Source organism: Typopeltis vanoorti, chromosome 1, assembly GCF_054136105.1.
Source record: "Typopeltis vanoorti isolate ZY-2024b chromosome 1, IOZ_Tvanoo_1.0, whole genome shotgun sequence".
Taxonomy (NCBI): Eukaryota; Metazoa; Arthropoda; class Arachnida; order Uropygi; family Thelyphonidae; genus Typopeltis; species Typopeltis vanoorti.
The window spans coordinates 124,471,185-124,491,478 of NC_143549.1; the positions used below are offsets into that span (position 1 = coordinate 124,471,185).

Below are 20,294 nucleotides of genomic sequence, written 5' to 3' on the forward strand. Positions count from 1 at the left end.
TTTTTATCTCTCGGTAACAGTCATTAAAGTTTTTTGAATAATATTACTACAGAGTAAAAATGAATTCTGAAAAAAAAAAATATATATATATATATATATATAGATAGATAGATGAGGTGCCACATGGAATGGGGGATATTATGGTTTTTCTCATCTTTTTATTTTTTCACTGATTGATTCTTTCTTTTCTTTTTTTTTACATAATAATGGCTGCTTTTGTTATTCTTTGGGTTTGACGCATATGTATTTTTAATTTAAATCTTTTCTCTACTAACTAAAGACTTTTCTCCGCCAATTTTCCGACTGTTTCACTATGAGGATGGGTAATTTTTTTTTGGCTAGGGGAGTAACATTTTCATCCACATCTTTAATTTTATCTTTATCTTTAAAGATTTTCTTAGGGATGACTCGTTTAATTTAAATTCGTGTACTAAGCCAATAATCTTAAAACTGGACATAATTTGTGTTCAAATTGAGAACATCACGCTTCTTTTTATGCGCCGATGTATCCTCACTGTTATGACTTTTCTTTTCTGGTCTTAGTGACATGCTTAATATGACTGCAAATTAAACATATAGTAAATGTATTTGTGGAAGCAACAGCATCGGAAGTTTATCGATACGGGGTTTATACCATTGGTTTTAAAGGTCGTCTTCAAATTAGCAACGAATTTTTAACTCGCCAATATACGAATATGACTCTTCGGGTGATGTGCTGCACACACACACACACACACACACACACACACACACACACACACACACACACACACACACACACACACACACACACGGTATATGCGAGCATATATGTGGCAACGTATGATGGAGGGTGACGTGTCATTCGTGTATATACGGTGCAGGAAAAAAGCCCGGCAAAGGAAAATCGCATAAGTAGGTGTTACCTTTAGTTACTGCGTGTGTATGTGTGTATTTGTGATTGATATATTCCTTTCTATTCCCGGTCAAAGGCTTTCTGTTTTCTGCATGAAGAAATAACGAAAAACGTTTAGTTTTCTTTTGTTAATTCCATTGAGACGAAATTAAAGAAGAAAAAAAATCACTGTTGGATTGCTATTCTTGTTTTGTCAAATTAATCATAGATTTTCTGTTAACATGTTGTATTTGATTATCTTCTTTGAGTCTTATGATTAACAGTGTAGAAATATGATATATTTCCAGTAAAATCAATACATGAAATGGTCATTTTTTCATTACACGATTTTCATTAATGTTATTTATAAATATGTCGCCTTTCAATTAAAATCTGATTAGGAATAGTGAATCCGAAACAAAGAAATAAAAATCAATATATATATATATATATATATATATATATATATATATATATATATTTATTTATTTATTTATTTATTTATAAAAATAAATTTAACTGACTTGAACCCTAGAATGTATTACAAAAAAACAATTAATACCTCACGTCTAGTTTCATCGGTGCTCCGACTTTTTCAGGTGAGAAATAAAAAACATAAGACATGGAAATAACAAGTTAAAAAACATGGCCTTTCAAGCTTAATAAAAAGTAGAATAGTAACAGTTATATTTGAACTCTTGCTACCGTTGGCATGAGTTGATTGTGTGCGACAGCAAAATTTAGAAGCCCAGTACTGGATTACTGCGCCATGGCAATCAGGCAAATTGTAGCTTAGATTGTTGTTCAAATGTGAAGGGTCCAGAACTATTTCTTTTGATTCAATAATTCTTCTTTCGAATTCATACTTGCATATATATAAATTAGTAGTGCGATCCCAGTCAACTTGATGTGGCTGTTCTTCAAGGTTAGAATTGGCTGAGAAGAGGACATGACTGGAAAGGGCGCTCGTAAGAGATGTCACGTCTATGTTCCCGAAGACGGAGTGAAACAGATTTTTCTGTCTGGCCAAAATAAGGTCGACCACATTTGCACAAAACTTATAAACACCAGGAAAATGCAGTTGGTTGTGTTTTGGTTTTGGTCGACTCAGAAAAGAACGAAGTTTTGGCAGAGTAGAATAATCGGCCTTTATTTTGAATATCTTCAAAATCTTAGCTAGTTTTGGAGTAAGAGAGCTGATAAATGGTAACTGTATATGAGTGATAGGGTTGGAGTCATCTTCTTGTCGAGGGTGTTGGCGTGGTCTGAAACGTTTAGCGATGTTACGAGACGAATATCCATTATTTAAGAAGGTGTTTTTCAGGAAGATAAGCTCTGTTTGAAGGTCATCTGTGGAGATGTCAAGTGAGACATCTCGCTCGATGGGCAAGGGTGGAGATTATGCTCAGTTTCTGAGGGAAGTGATGAGAAGAACTATGTAAATATCTATCAGTGTAGGTGGTTTTTCGAAAAATTGAAAATTTAAGACAGTCAGGTAATCTGTTGATTTTCAACCATGAAGCGGAGAATGCCGTTAATCTCTAGTTTTGATGTGAATTTAATGTTTTGATGTTGGTTATTTAAATGGTTAGGGAAGTTTTGCAGTTCCTCTAAACTATGTTACCAGATAAGGAAGACGTCATGAATGTAGCGTAACCACAGTTTAGGTTTTAATGTAGCTGAAGAAGTAGCTTTCTCTTCAAACTCTTCTATAAAAATATTAGCTAAGAATGGGGATATAGGGCTGTCCATTGCTAGCGCGCTAGTTTGTTTGTATATTTTGGCAAGACAGATGGCCCGATCCCGGCGATATTCACACCTGAAGAGCGGAGTTGTTGCATAAGCTGGCACAGTCTGTTGTAGTCTTCTGTTACAATGTCCGACTTGGCACCCTGGAGGACTGGGATCCCAAAGAGGGGAAGCTTGAAACTCAAGAAATACTGCACAGGATAGCCACAGGGATATGTAGTCTGCAGTAACCTGTTTAGATGGAAAGCGGTATTACTTAGCCCCCCCCCAGCTTCTCCGGAAATTGAAGGATCTTAATGTTTAATGTTCACATCCTGGCGTACACTGCTCCAGAAGAACTTCAGGGGATTCCTGTAAAGCCGGATATCCTAATCCTCGCTGTTTTTGGTAATGTTCAAAACGTGCTGAAGCGCAGGGCATATGATGGTTTTGATGACAAAGGCCCTGGAGGAGAGTGACAACTGTCCATTTTTCCAGTCCTTGAGTTTCTCGACGGTGTTGTTGTCAAGATGTTCTATGTTGAGCACAGGCTGTTCTTCAAACGGGACCCCCAGGATGGTGGGAGGGGGTTCAGCAGTAGGCACAAGACCTGCAGGGAAGTTGTTCAGGTCCGAGGCTCCATACGTCTTGATCTTGGTTTTGTCGGGGTTGGATGTTAGCCCCGACACTTAAAACTTTTCTAACATGTTATAAACGTTCCGTATGGAGTCATTATCCTAAGAGTGCCCCCCACATCATCTGCGTAGGCGGAGAACCTTGGAATCATTCGTGGTGAGAGGAAGTGGAATTCCTTTAACCTCAATAGAGTTGTTGACAGCTCGCAGGAACGGTTCAAGGGCTAGAGCAAAGAGCAGCGGACTAAGAGGACACCCATGTTTGATCCCTTTGTGGATGGTAATCGGGTCAGATAGGTGTCCATTGATGAGGAGGCTAGTTGAGCTGTTGTTGTAGCCATCTCTGATGATGTTGAGGATTCCACTGCTGACCCCGACTTTCTCCAGGATGTTAAAGAGAAAGGGATGCCGGAGGCTCGGTTGAGATCTATAGTCAACAATGCCATAAAGTAGTTCTTGATGTTAACCAGATGAAGCACTTCTCTGATCAGGATGAGAATAAACTCCATCGATCGACCAGGAACAACATACACGTGTACTTTTGATGACGTACCTCATCCCGATCTTCAGTCTGTGGTTGAGAAAACGGGCGAGGATCTTGTAATCCGTGTTCGACAGACTGATGGGACGCCAGATCTCGGCCGCTGTAAAGGGTGCGTCCAACCCTGCTTGGATGTGCGCAGGGAAGGGGTCAATGTTCCAACAGGGGTAATCCTGGGGGCACTGATGTCTTGGTAGAGTTGACTGTAATACCCCCAGAAGGCGTTCATGATGTTAGGTGTTGTGGTGTGGTCACACCCACCTTCATTGATGGTAGTAATGGTTCGCTCCAGCCGGAAGTTGACGTAACGCCTATTGTAAAAAGCGGCCGATTGCCTGTGTTCCGAGAGGAGGTGGAGACCGATCTTAATGTTATTTTCTTCCACCTGCTTCTGTCTCTCCAATTCAGTGTCGAGATTAATGTCACAGATGGCGTTGTGACATGGAAAGCATTGCCGTTCGCTGGCCACGAACCAGCTCCTCTCCTTGTAGAGGTCAGGGAGCCGAGCTCTTCTGAGAAAGGTACGTTTCTGGCCCCATTTTTTCATGTTGTCTTTGATGGTAAATTTTAGTCGTACCCAGGAGTCCCAGTCCCAGCCAGCGGGGCACCAGGTGGAGCACAGTTGGTTAAGCTTGGCCGAGAACAGGGACGGGAAGTGTGGTGGTAACTTCCAGGAGCCTGGACCAATATCTACAGCTTCTAATGGATGATAACTGAGCATGACTAATTTGTGGTCCGAGATGGAATAATTAATTGGAACGTGCCTTATTGTCTCGGCTCTGCAGACAAGGGAAGGTGACAAATATAGGCGATCGATTCATGTGCCGACGCCCTGACCTGTCGAAGTAAAATCCCGAGAGTAGTGGTTGTGAGCCCTCCAGATGTCTGTCAGCTGGAGATTCCTAAAGTGATTTTCCAGATGCCTGTAGCCAGCTGTACCTGTGTTGGGATTTCCTCCTACTTTGTCGTAGGCCGAGTCCGCCACACAGTTGAAGTCCCCCATCAGGATGACATGATGGGCACCATATAGGTAATTGTGTAGCGACTGGAAGAATGCAGGCCTAGATGTTCTGTCTGCCGAGGCGTAGATGTTAATGTACCTGGTGGTACAGCCCCAGTACTTCCAGTCGATTCCAAGGACTCCCTCCCTTCTGTATCCCTCTGGATGTTATGGAAGGCTCCGAGGAGGGGAGCTAGCATAAGTACCCCGACCCCGGCGGTGTTACTTGTGCCGAAGATCCAAAATGATTCTACGGGGTTCTTATGGCTCAGTTCCTGCATGTCTTTGAAGTGGAAAAAGTGTGTTTCCTGCAGGAACAAGAGCCGGATATTAAAGGCTAGCATAAGCTTCCACACCTCTTGTTTTGATGGTGAACGGAGCCCTCGGATGTTAAGAGAGGCAAAACAGAAGGCGGTGGTGGCATTATGATGTTTTTATAGCCGGCCTAGATCTTTAATACATAGCTGTTTTACGTATTTGATTAAGTTGTCGATCTGTAGGGGGGGGAGGTAGAATACCAAGCTCCTGGCTTCTAGTTTATTGCACGAGCTCGAGAGGACCTAGAACTCCTGGTGAATGTTCTTGATTTTGAAACTGGTGATTTTGTTTCGGTCCGTCTCATAGTTGTACAGGTTAAACTGGGAGCCGGTTAGTTTCTTTATTTTCTGATTTATACTAGGATGGTGAGAGGAGGTTTCCACCTCCATTTCGGACTATGATGCTATTGAGTCCGTGCTTCTTTTGGAGCGGCTTTGATGTTTTTTTTCTAGTATCGGGGAAGCTGCTTCCTTCTTTTTTTTAGGGGTTCTTTGGGATGTGGAAGATCTTGTGCCCCCCCCCTCTTTTATGGTGTTATCTTCTACAGGGAGAGGGATGCTAGCTACCGCATGGGAGGTCTCTGAAGCGTGGACTGACGAAGCTTACTCTGGTGTTGCTGAGGGGAGTATAGCTGGTATAGTGCTGTCCATAACTTCGTCTGTTACCCTCGGATGGATGTTGTTCTTCCGGAGTAGGTTGTGAAGTGGTGGAAGTGGCCGAGAAGAGGACTGTTTCCTCAGCGGATGTTGTTGCTGGGAGTGAAAGCAGCTCCTTCTACTGGTGTTGCTGCAGATTGACGCTTTTATATTTTACCTAGGATTGTCTGGGTAAATTTCTTCTCCCTGCTGTTGGTAGGAAGATCTGGAAATTCAGAGTCTCGGGCAGGCTGCGGAGAAAGTGCCTCAATCGGCGCCCCTGCCCGCTCTGCAAAGGTACGCAGAGGACAAGATGTGACTTTATGCTGGAGCACTTACGGCAGGGGTGTGGGCACTGGCTGGAGATGTGCCCGACGCCTACACTGTTGAAGCACTTGGCTCTGGGGAAATCACTCCCCAGATGTTCTGTCGAACTACATCGCAAACACTGTCTCTGTACTCCGGGATAATTTACCATCACGCGCGACGCGCCGATGGTGACTAGGTTGGGCACGCGCTGCCGCATGTCCATCATGAAAGTAACTTCTCCCAAGTACCAAGCGGGTTCTTCCTTGGAGACGCTCTTTTTGATATTGCTCACTTTCCTACACTTGCTGAATGTCTGGGTGAGCATGCAGTCTCCGGGTTCTAGGTATTCCATTGGGAAGCGGTCGGTTCTGTGTTGACGAACCTGTGATCCCACCATGGTTGGGATCACCTGATTCCCTTGGACGGGGAAACCTTCTAGAAGTTTTTCTCTCGTGGATGCATTTTTGACGACGAACAAGAATCGTCCTCTTCCATAGTTCGTGAAGGAGAAGATATTATTAACTCATACAAACTCCTTAAGTACTGCTGTAAGGATTCTGGAATCTCCACTCCTAATTTCTGAGTCGCTCTACTCATATTGGTCTCTGAGTCTGAAATAAAAAGAAAAAAAAAATTAAGTCTTGTGACTCTGAAAATTCCCGTAGTGCTTAAACCCCACTACCAGCAAGTTAGTACGAAAATGCAATAAATTTAGTATAACAATATTAACACAAAACGGCAAAAAAATGACTAATGGAACAAGTAAAGGATATCTTAGATCGCCTTCTGGGTAAAAACCTTATGTATAAGGTTTTTTCCCAGAAGGTGAAGCGGGCTCTAAAAATAAGACGATCCCGAAAGATCGCCCAACTCAGCGTTGTTCCACTCGATGACAGGCTCACCCGTTCAGCGAGAAGAACTACTTCTCAGCATTGGCAGGCTCACTCCAGCACCAAGCCCAGCCATAATCTCAGTGGTAGACCCCAATCAGAGACAGGCAAAAACCTACCTCCAAGTGGCCTCTCAAGGCCATATACGTCCCGAACCGGTTTCACACCTCATTGGGATCTCAGCAATGAGTAGGTAGACCTAGTTGTAAACCAAGTTAATACCAAGTTTGTAGCGAACAGATCTTACATCCCTTCTATAAGAATTGCCAAGAGGTGTCCTATTAAATTACTAATTATAATGAAGAGCCAAAGGTTTCAATTCGGTCATATGAACTTATTTAAGTTAAGGGATATTATATCCCATATTGTTTGTTAGCCGAATAAGAAACTCAAAGAGTTTCAGGCCGAATATAGAAACTATATAAAGTTCGGCGATTCAAAGCGTAAGCAAATACCTAGATAGTGCAGCAACTGACCCTTGAAGGTAGTGCAAGCTGAGGCAACTCAGAGAAAGGGTGGGCTCCGATAGTAAGCTCCGATCACTATTCTTGATATTTACCCATAATGTGAACTTAACTCCTAGGAGCTGTATTATTGTTCAACATTATGTGATTATGGTTAAATGCCATTTATTAATTCAAAGAAAATATATACAGGAAACAAAACAAAAAAAAATATATATATATATTCGATTAAAATAAATGAGGGAAATTTGAAAGAAAACGAACAAACTAGACATATTATATAAAGAGTGATTACAAGTACAAATTAGACACAGGAATAACAATGAAAAAGAAACACAAAAATATACATACCAAGCAAACACATAATCAGCACTTCGACATATTTTTATCCTTTACAGGAGAGCAAGAGAGAGAGAGAGAGAGAGAGAGAGAGAGAGAGAGAGAGGCAATGTCCACGATAGGAAAAACTGTCAACTCTTCCATACAAACAAACAATACATCCATAATAAAACATCAAAAAGAAACACAGCCACATTCGCAGAAGATTGGGGAAACAATACCAGGTGTTTTTACCAAAAAAAAAAAAAAACAGCGACATCTCTCTTCACAGAATACCCTGCTGTAAGCAGTTTTCTGACTCCGAAGGATAGGAACTCACTCTAATTATCCCCTAACTTATGTCAGAACATCCCACTGGAGAATTTTTTTTTCATGAAAATATAGACGCTTCAAAAGGGCGATATGTTTTGAATTTGCATGTATGCGTGCTAGTCTAAAGCGAAAAAAATTGCAACGTTTATATACGCGAAACCCATCTCTCAAAAATATTGCAGTATTTGACTATTAAGAAAAAGGTCAGAAGAAACAAATATAACCTAGGATGAATTCCTTATGAATTTATTGTTGTCTGTTCTTGTGTTTCAGTTATTTTATCATTGAAACTAGTTAATGCACTTTCTTGGATGACTGACTGGGAAAGAACAAGATTCTGTATTTAGTTCTCTCAGAGTCAGTCATCTGAAAGATATATAAAAGATGATTAGAGTGTAATATGCATATTACTGCTGTAAAAAAAAAAATTATTTTCTACATTGGGCACTTTATTTCGTAATTTCATGCATCTTCTTTTTAGTGAGTGACATAAATTTGCCTGCATACTTTAGTTTTCAAAATACTTTAAAAGGATAGAGTAAGCAATATTCTACTTCTTAATTTGTAAGAAGGTATTACAAGAATCGTTTTCTGTTTTGTGATTATACATTAATTTTGAAGAAAAAAACATCTCAGATAATATTAAAATTTGCTCTCAAAATGTCTAAAATTTATCGATATCTGTGTTAATTAACAACTAAATTTGCTGCGAATGTGAAAATATTTCAATATGGTATTGTATCCGAAAATCTCAAGTTGGCACTAATAGTTAATCATCTTTCTGATGTAATTTAAGAGCTACAGTTGCATGCATACATCTACAACAGTTTTAATTTGTTAAAGCACATAACTTCTGTAAAGTTACCTTTTGTGAAGCCTTATTCCACAAATCTTTAATTTCAAATAACCATTTCACTACAAATATAAGCAAATTTCTTTAGGAAATATTAACATAAGTATGAATTTTTAATAGGACCTTGTTAAATACTATCGAATAGAATTTTTTCTTCAGTTAAATATAAAGTGTGAATATCAAAAATTTTAATCACATCATGAAAATAACATTTATTGAAAAATAAATACGGTTTTATTTCCAATTCTTTGTTTCTAAGAAAAATAATACTGAAATTTTATAAAAAAAAGTTATTGTATACCGACTTACTTTATTCCATGTTCAGGATTTCAAAAACTGCACTGATGAATGGAATATTGTTCGCCTTGGTGACATTGTTTGGAAAGACGAGGAAGTGAGTGGAAGGGGGGGGGGGACGTACTCTCTTTACCATGCACTTAACAATCGTCCGTTATGTGCAAGAAAAACGGTTTTTTTTATTCATTTCTCGCATGCACATTTTATTTTTCCTTCTAATAAAAATAACGATTTTATACAATACAGAATCCATATATGAACTATATATTCCACCAGTGCTTTCTTGGAAGTGTAAGTTAGAGTTATTATTTCTTCATTCTTTACAAACTCCAAACAGAAACACAGTCAAACTGTTGCTAATTGTTCTCTTAAAGTAAATGTTGATTTTTTTTTTTATCAAAATTAACTTCAGTATTCTTATTCAGAATATTGCAGCAGTAGGACTGAAAGAGGAGCAGAAGCGGATTTGGAAAATTTAAAATTGGATACTGAATGGATTTGTCTTTTCATATGCTCAGATGAAATTGGAGGATGCTGGTTGCATTTCAACGTAGTTGTTAACTTTCTAAACGACGTTTATTTCATAAAATATAAAACTGTTTTACATAAAATATAAAACTGTTTCATATTTAAGGGTTTTCGTAAAATTCATTTTCAATCTCCACATTATACGTATTCACATATACTTTTTTTTTTTACATCTTATAATCCTATGAGAGAGGTTTGCAAAGTATTCATCCGACATGGCAGTCTCTTCTGGTTCCCATCTGCCATACGGCCGGGGGAGGGTAGCTATATGCTACCATTCTAGGGAGAGATGATTATGTGCAAGGTGGTTTCCCGTTGCCTTCCTTGCCGTAAGTATTTATGACTGTAACCTGTGTGTGCACGGGGCCGGTTTGCCTGCTTGCGGGATGAAAAACCACAGATAAACTGGTGGAAAAAACCCTGCTGCCCACGCCCAAGACCGGCTAACTTGGCTATGGCTGAGGAAGATGCTTAAGCTCCTCACGTCGTGGACGGGAATCGAACCTAGGACACTCCTTCCCTAGGCATATGGTTGCGAAGCGCAAAGCCACTAGGCTAACCGCGCGGACTTAGGAGTAAGAGTGGCTTTCTGTAGAAGCGTACTTTGTATAACACACTTAATATAAAATGCTTTTAAAATGACATATGGACCGTTTTTTGTAATATTTTTCATTGACTAAGGTAGTTTTGCTATTATATAGCATATTAGAATTCAAATTTATAGCGCGTAGGCGGTGATTAGAAAGCCAGATAAACTATAAATACTTCAAATGCACTTTTAAATTTATATTCGCTAACAATATAATAGACAAGAAGTAGACTATTTGTAGCAATGATTGTTTGTGTTGGCAAAGTTGGTATTTAGCTTTGAATTACAAAAAAAAAAATGAATATCCATAGCGAACGTTCATGTGAAACGTTCAAATCTAAAAAAGATCTGTTTTATGCATTTGTTCTGGAAAGAAGGCGTGAGATTAAGAAAATATATCAAGGGCTCAAAACATAAACGTGTGGAAACCTGTGCATTTGCACAATGAAGGCCTCATTACTTGTATACATGATCGCATTCAGAAGAAAATCACAAAAAAAGTGTAAAGTAAATACAAATAACTTATATTTATTTATTTTTCTGAAATCACGAAATTACTTATTAAAATTTTTCTTTGGTCACAAACTACAGTTTGCACTAAAAGCCGTTTCATATATATTTTAAGTATTTAACGTTACATTTGAGAAAAACACCGTTCATTTGTTAATAAGTGATTGAAAACTATTTTTCAAATGTCATACTAGATTAAATAAAAAAAAGAAAACAACGTTCTCATAAGATGTTTTAAACGTAATAGTTTAGCTGGCGAGAGTTTTCATCACTTATTATTGGATGTACCACTGACGGTATATTTCAAAGATAAGGTACCAAAAAAAAAGTATGATGACGCATTTAAGCATGCGAAATGTTCTTTAAATCGTTAATATATAAAAGTGCAATTACGCATTACTTAATAATACCTCACATTTAGATATCTCTACCGATACATTTCCGTGCTGCTCTTCTTATATTAATGTAAATTACTTACCAATGTGACTCGAAGTTAAGACATAAGGGAATGTAAAAATAAAGATTAATTTCTTTTAAGTTATCATTAAATAAAAATTATTTCGACATCACTTCCACTCCTCCACCACAAACTCACACCCACACACGTACACTGCTGTTAGACATTACGTGAGAGTCTATCAAAGTGATGAAACACTGAAATACAGTACGGTATAACAGCAGCACGCAGGAAGAAGAGCAAAGTAGAATAGTGCATGGTAATGAGATGCAATAGACGAGGTATCCGCAAACGGAAACGGGCTATCAGATATTAATATATGATAATGAGAGGCAATAGACCATTCGACGTATCTCTGATATGTGTTTCATCATGATTTCTATTAACGGACATCAAACAAAATATGAAAATCAAGGCAGCACAAAAGTAAACCATAAGCACTCTGAAGAATTTCTCATGCTATGCAATCAAATAAATTAGACATACTGCTTTAACAATAAAATAAGTCATAACATCAAACCATTTCAAGCTAAAGCAGGAATTCCACAGGATACGCATAGCGCCATTGCTTTCCCATTGTTCTCGGAATAATAATAAAGTGCATATAAAGCAGAAATAGGAACGGATAGTAAATGAGTCTTTCGTATTAGTACCTTCACAGATGATGTTTTCCCTCATTACAGAAGGAAAAACAACCAAGCTGTGTAAATAAATAGCTGGACTAGAATATAGAAGGAAAAATTTAAAACAAACCAACAAGCCAAGAAAATTACAACAAAATGTAGTCCCTACACCAAGTGTGTGTGTGTGTGTGTTTGTGTGTGTGTGTGTGTGTGTGTGTCGATATTTCGTTCTTCATTATTTTTTTCTGGTATAGTATCATTGGGAACATTCCTTTATTTAAATTATAGCACAAAAATGTGCATGAAAAAATTTTACTCTCATACACATATTAATGAAAATGTTCTTGGACGTGTGTGACTAACATGATTACGCTAAGATGAGTGATTATAATAACAATAATCGTTGGTACTTACAGGATTTAACACTCGATGCATACCAGATACGGTTTCGTAACTATGATTTTAGGATACGATGGCTAGTCTTCTGCTTAAATATATATACATACTCGTATATTTATTCTTATGAGCAAAATGTGGTTTCGTCTCGCCCGTTGGCACCGCTTGGATTTGAAAAGGTTTCGCGAGAAATAGGCTACCACCTCTATGAGAATAGTAACCTATCTTCATTTGTGAGGCCGTGAAAAATATCTTCGTATATCCTAGACGGGGTTAGAATCTAGGTCTAAATCGAATAGCTTCGTCGATACCGACTGAGATACAGAGAAAACGACTAATTGCGCAATCAATTAGATAGTCTCTATATTCTACATGCAGAATATTCTTGTTTCGAATTTACTCCGATGTACCTGTCACCACTAAACTTTAGACAGCTTCTCAGTTTATGGGAAAGTCTCCAAAACTTGCAGGCTTCGTAAAGGTTTGAAATCCCGTTTACAAAAATCTGAAGCCCGCCTTGAAATAAATGTGGCAGTGAAATTAAATGTGGAATAATATCTACATGTCTGTACAGTTCAGGCTGCAGAGTATGTGCGCATGATAGTAATATTTCATCTTAAATTGTTTGTAATTTTAAAAATCTTAACCAAAAATGAAATGAGTTGCCTATAATGTTCCTAAAATTAGCGGTGGATTGTATATATCTCTTACTATAATATTGCAGAATGTAATGTAATATAAAAAAAAATCAGATGTAAATTGATGTTTTACTATATTATTATATGACAACATACAAGTCACTAAACATAAACAAATAATCAAAATTACAAATATTCGATTAAAATTTAAAAAAAAATAACAATATAAAATAATCAAAGCTGATAAAGGTTTAAAAGATATAAAGGGGGATTATATAAATTATCATTACAAATTTAAAAAAAAATTGTAAAAGGCCCCAAAAAAGTTATTTTTATTATTTTCATCTCTCTAAAGTTCTTAAGTCCATCAACAGTAGGTATTAATCCATCATACATTTAAAATTTTTCGTGCCTAGTACTTACATAAAATATTTCCACGAATTATCCAATTTCATATAATTTATATTCTTACACTACATGTAATTAATTCTCCAAAGGTGGTAGGCTGGTTAATGTTGAGGGGGAAAGCTGCAGAAATTAGACAAAAAGCAAATACACAGCCAGCGAGACCGAATGAGATAAATAAGAGCTGAATAATTTATTATATAATGAGACCCGTGCAGAATTCATGCCTAAATATACACACGACGTAACCAATGTAATAAGATTTTTTAATAAGTATATATTAAAAGTCCTAAGTATCATAGGATATCATCCGTACAGTTAATTCAAACAATTCTAGGAACACTGGTGATTCCTAGTATTGCTTGAATTAACTGTACTGACGATATCCTACGATACTTTGGACGAAATATTTACTTATTAAAAATCTTATTACTGTTGTTACGTATGTATTCTTAGTGCTGAATAATTAAATAATAAAAATAACAATTATTAAAGAAATGCCAACAGTACATATATACATTAACCAACATTCAATCCTGCTGTTGATAGTACGGTCATAGCTTATATGCTTCCTCTCTCTTTCTCTCTCTCTCTCTCTCCTTGGTTCACAAACTTTTTTTGTTTTTAGATATTTCTAACATATCTATTATTTATTTATAAACAGATAACAACCATACTGACATATTCAACCTAAATTAAATTAAATAACTTTCTACATATAATGTTAGTAACCTGTTTTCCATCCATAAATAACAGTATATTTTTAAGCCATATAAAATCATTGTTAGCATAAATCGTTATAATATTCCCGTTTTAGACAACGTTATAAATCTTGTGTTAAAAGAAGACCACATCTTATCATAAATGTGTTTCTCTCTCTCTCTCTCTCTCTCTCTCTCTCTCTCTCTTTATTCTTACCCCGTCTTACCACTCCAAAGTACAAAAAAAAAACAAAAAACTTTCGGAATAAAAGATGAGTTGCTTGTGTTTTCAAAATATTATTCTAAAATCAAACGTAGTATTTTTTGTAAAAGGTCAAACAAAGAAAGGCTTTAAGGTGTGGTCCATTGTACACTCCTTATAACATAAAAAAAGAAGAAGTTTCTTTAAAATGTGTGGAATATTAAAATGAATGGAAAAGGTGTTAAAATAGTCTGTCTATATGAAGGAATGAAGATGATGAAGCAATTGGATTATCAAAGTAATAGAGTTTTCTTACAATTTTATTCCCTTTCTAATTCAAATAGGCCTCAAAGTATTCCTGTTGCAACAGCATCAGTTATGTGTAACACTTCCTTTCCAGTCAATTTGATTCATTCATTTAAACATAAAAATTCATTACACGTACAAAATACTGAATCATCGCTTTGCAGGATGGCGAGTAAACATCCTTTCATCATTACTCATATTTATACTTCCTTTTATCCTAGCGAAAATACGCCCATTGTTTACCTAGAACAAACTCAGAGTTTCGTAAGAGAAAATGCATGCATAGAAACATATGCCGTGCATATATTTGTGCAATAATAAAATACCAAAACTTTGTTATGTCGCTTGAAGAGAACTAATAAACGAAATTTTAAATTGGACTTGAATATATATGTGAAAGCAAGGTTACTTGAGTTAAATTTTATTGATAAAAAATATTGATAAAGATATAAAGATATGCTTCAACACTATTATTTTGTACACTTTTTTTTACTATAACTTCATGAACTAGGAAATCAGGAGACTAGACATGCATACAGCATTCCAGGTGTAGCGTATCAGTGCTCAGTAAAGAAGCAAATTTACTTGTTTATGCTTTATATGTTAAGATTCGGCATTGCAACTGTATTATTAATTTTGTTAATTGACACCTGCAGGGAGTCATAGACCCATCGAGGGAGGGCACCTGCTCTACAACTCTCTCTCCACTACCCAATTCACCAACTACAATTAACCGCAATTATACCAATGCCATCTACCTCTGACCACCACCACTAGTTTTTCCATAGACAATTACAAACATCCATGCCATTGGTGGGATTCGAACTCGCAGCCTTTTGGCTGGAGAGCTGATAAGCTAGCCACTTTGTTAGCCAGGCCGAGTAGTTAGCGTATATGGTTAGAGTGAATACTATTAGGTTTTTTTCCCAGGGTTTATATATATGCCGTTTTCAGTTAACCAGTTAATGATTTGATTGATGTTGTATTGCATATTTGTGTAAGCGATATCTGCGTTGTTGTGAATGGATACTATGGCCATGTAGTCTGCGTAATGGAAGATTTCACTTTTTAAGCGAAGACAGCTTATGTCGTGTGTGTGTATATATGTGAAATAGAATAGGAAATAGTACAGCTCCTTGCGGTATTCCACAGGTTACCGGTAACTCTTTGCTGTACGCTAATCCTAAACGTGTGATGTGCTTCTTGTTTTCCAAGTATGCTTTAAATCAATTGTTTCAAACTCAAATTGCATGCGGGCCGAATGCACGATGTGAAAGCAACTGACGGGCCGGAATTTTTTTTTTTTTTTAACAAAATGAGAGTGAATATATATATATTGAACCATACTTACTCCTAACGTATGGTACCACCCCTTTATAACATTTATAATTATGAAACCCTTTTATAACTTTTATAACCTTTATAACATGAGAATGAATAATGACAACCTATTCTCTTTCTTTTATTTATTAAATTTTTATTCGACACATACAGAAAAAAATCATATGTTTATATGTAAATAATTATAAACATCTTTATTTCTTACTGCAACTTGACACTTGATAGCGTTTCGATTCTCATAAAGTATATAGCCTTGGAGAAAAATTACTAGAAACTATCTTCATCACGGAGATGCTTATCGGCCAATTGGGTTCTTTTCTTACACTTATTAATTTTCAAATGTGAAAAAAACTGTTCACATATAAATGTACTCCCAAACACAGCGATTATTCTTATTGAGAAACTTCGTAACTGAGGGTATTTATCTTTTGACAAGTACGAATAAAAGTTAATCAAATCTGTATCTTCAAATCTTTGAATAAGTTTTATATCACACTGCAAATTAATTAGCTGCATTTGAAGATTTTCTGGTGAGTTCTGGTGATTATTCACGTTCGTTTTTAATGTTAATGAAAATAATGTGAAATCGGACTCGAAATCATCAAAATCTTTCTTCAAATTCTTGTCGTAATAATGCTATTTTTCGTGCATATTCTTGAGATTTTTTATTTGAAATAATAGGGCAGGATTTAAGATCCTAGGAAATGTACGAAATGTTTAGATTCCAGTTGCGTTTGCCATAATTGCTATTTAACTTTAAAAGCTTTAATACAAGCATACATGTCAGTGATAAATTTATTCTTTCCTTGCAGCTCTTTATTGAGAATATTTAAATGACCAGTTAAGTCAACAAGAAATGCTAAATCAGTTATCCATGTATCATTACGCAGCTCGTCGATGGTGTTATTTTTTTGTGTCATGAAAAGTTTGATATCATTTATTAAATCAAGAAACCGTTTTAATACAGCTCCTCAACTTAACCACCTCACCTCGTTATAATAAACAGTACTCACTTTCAATTTCAAATTCTCGATGATTCAGAGCTCGTCTACGGATAAAGTTTACTGTTTTAGTTACTGTTTCCATAACATTATCCACCTGCAAACGTTTGACACAAAGTGCTTCTTGATGAATAATGTAATGTATGGTGCAAAATTTATTCTGAAATGTTTCTTCTTTTACTATGCTTCTTAATTTTACCGTCCATTTTTTTACCAATCATAGCAGCTGCACCATCACTTGCAAATCCAACCCTTTTATCCCAACTTAATTCATATTTATCTATTACACTTTTATTTTAGAAAAAATATCCTGTACACCAGTTTTTCCTTTCATAGGATTTATTTCCAATAATTCCTCAATTACTTGAAATTCATCAGTAACACCTCGTACGAAAACGGCAAGTTTTGCTATATCTGTGATGTCAGTACTCTCATCATCTGCTATTGAGAATGCTGCAAAATCTATACTTTTTTCTTTTAACTGACATCGTAAATAACTAGCGATTTTGTTCATTTTGTTAATTTTGTTCGGCTACCGTGTTGGCTGAGAAACTAATATTTTAAATAATTGTTGTTTGTCAGGACAAAGAAGTTCAGCAGACTTAATCAAACAATCTTTAAGGAATTCGTCATCAGTAAACGGTTTTGATCGTTTTGCAATGATGTGCGCGAGAGCAAAACTTGCATGAACTGTTGCTTCACTGGATTTATTTGCTTCAGTAAAAAGATTTTGTTGTCCTTGTAAGCCAGATTTCAGAAACTGTAACTTTTTTCCCCCTCAATTTACCTTCCAACGTTTCAATTTTCTTCATGATTCGATTCATAATGGAGACGTAAATTGTATTTTTTTGGAACTGATATTCCCTTATTACAAAAAAAAAAAGAAAGAAAGAAAGAAACATACAATTTATTGAGCACAACAAAAAAAAACACATAATATCCCATTTATATTGAAAAATACGTCCTTCTTCGTCCACTTCTCTTTTACTCTTTGTTAAAGACATGTCTTGCAGTTTAATCTCTTAATTAAAATTGCTATTATGATTTTATTTACAACTCTAATTCAACAAGATGAATTTTCGTATGAAAGCAACACTCAAAAGTTATGCGCAATTCTAAACGATAGGTATTGATATAATGTAGATCTAACAACAAGCACAAATAAACAGGTTTTATAAGCCGTACGTTAGTTTCTCTCCATCTATATTGCAATATGAACTGCGTCGTTGTGCATCATCGTTGATGGCGATTCAGAATACTGAATTGCCATCAACTGTCGGCCAGGAAACTAAATTTACTGATTGTAAATTGTAGATATGGACTGAGCTTATGCGTACATAAATTCAATCCATATCTTTATGTCTCTAAAACTATAAGCACCGTATTAACAACAAATATATAATTGAAATGTATTTGCGGGGCATGTAAAATTGTTTCGGGAACCAGATGCGGCCCACGGATCGCCAGTTTGAGACTACTGCTTTAAACCACTGGAATAGACGTCCTCCGATTCTGATATGTGTTAGTTTAGTTATAAGGTTTTCTTGTGTTAGCGTGTCAAATGCTTTTGTTAAGTCAATGAATACGAGTAATGTTATTCTTATGCAATGCATCGTTTATTAGATCTGTGAATTCTTTGAAAGACAGATTGTATTTTGGGTAGGATTTGAAATTTTTCCACGTATGTGGAGAGTTTGTAGTGCACGATGCACTCCATGATTTAGTTGATCACAGACAATGTGGCAATGGGTCTGTAATTACTTATAATGTTTCTTTTTCCTTGTGCGTGTATGGGTGTGATTAATGCAGTCTTTAGTGTTTCAGGTATATGTGTCCCGTTTCGAAGATTTTATTTAACACTTTTTGTATAACTGGACATAGTTCGGTTGAGTGTTTCTTGATGTCTTTTGGTCTGATTCCGTCTATTCCCGGTCCTTTGTTGGGGTTAATTTGTTGTATTGCCAGTGATAGTTCTTCTTTTGTTACTGTGGGGAACCACATCGAATGGGCTGCTCATGGACCTAGTGGAGAATTTTCTTTTGTGTGAGGAAAGGTTGTTTCTTGTAGTTTTTGGACAGATTTCACGAATTGCTGATAAAAGTTGTTTGCCAACTGTTTGCGGGATTTGGGGTCTCAAGCAAATCTGTGTTTTATGGTTTCTGAGGAAGTTGTTCAGTGTATATTGCCCAATCTCCTATTATTATCAAGTATTCTGCGGCGCCTTCTTTAATATCTGAGAGCCATCTGTTTAGTTCATCTAGAAAATTTGTGGTGCTAAAGTTAAGTGGTTTGTATATTGCGTTTATTATCAAGGAGTTTTGTTGTTTGATGTTATTAATTTCGATGCATATGTTTTCTGCCTATTCTAGTTTATAATTTATTTCTGTTACTTCTAGTTTATGATTGGTAAATATTATTATACCACCTCCTCGTTTAGTTTGACGGCAGTGTTTGTGTTGTTGGAAGTGTGGCATTTGGTAGATGGTTACCTCTTCGTTTGTCGTAGATACTTCAGTCAATATTAAAATGTCTATGTTGTCTATATATATATACTGTATATATATATTCCTTCAGATAAGCCTGAAGGGTCAGCCAGTATTTTTGAATGCTTCTGATGTTGATGTGGAGAATAGATAGTCCTTTTTTGGGGGATAGTCACTTGTTTCCATTCTGTTAATGATTTCAGAATATGGCAATTATCATGTTCCGGGGTGATTACATCTGCTTGATGGTCGTCATTCATGTAGGTTGGTGTGCTCTTTACTTCTTTACGAGTCGTCAATATTCCAATTAATGTGGCAGCCAGTTGAGGTCTTCTACGGATTTTATTTGGATTGGTTATGCGTCTTGTGTCTTTCTAAGGAATATTTTTCTGTTCTCTTATCCATATAAACTGGTAAATTTTTCTGTTTTTGCTTTGTTTGTTTGGTAGAATTAAAATAATATTTTTTTTTGTTTATTATTCTTTCAAATATTTATATGTACAATGATCATCAATTCAGTATATTATTTTACAAGGTTCAGTACTTTGTGCTACATATAATGAGATTTAAATAGTAATGATGATAACACGTTTTTTTTTTTTGTAACAATCACAGTAATAGTTTAAAATAATATTGTACAGAGTTATATAAGTAGTATAATATTGCAAGTTGTAGTTTACTTTTTTTTTTTCAAGTTTGAAAAGGTATGATTATACAACAGTATACACATATACAATCAAAATATTATATTTCCTAATTCTCACGAACATATAGTGTAAACTCATGATTTATATTTTTTTATTACATTGCATACATTTGTTACAGTTATTACATATATTACATACATTTGATTACATATGATACATTATTTACATTTGTTTATATATGATACTTACATTACGTACATTTGTTTACATAT

General features: G+C 36.0%; 1 protein-coding gene across 1 annotated transcript in view; it reads left to right on the top strand.

Annotated features, from left to right (window-relative positions):
* The first annotated feature begins 3,729 nt into the window (after positions 1–3,729).
* LOC150110384 (uncharacterized) overlaps positions 3,730–20,294 on the top strand; it is a 67,495-nt gene continuing 50,930 nt past the window's right edge. Inside the window, exon 1 of the mRNA XM_090397183.1 lies at positions 3,730–3,945. Coding sequence (XP_090253309.1) covers positions 3,730–3,945 — 216 coding nt within the window. The remainder of the gene's footprint in view (positions 3,946–20,294) is intronic.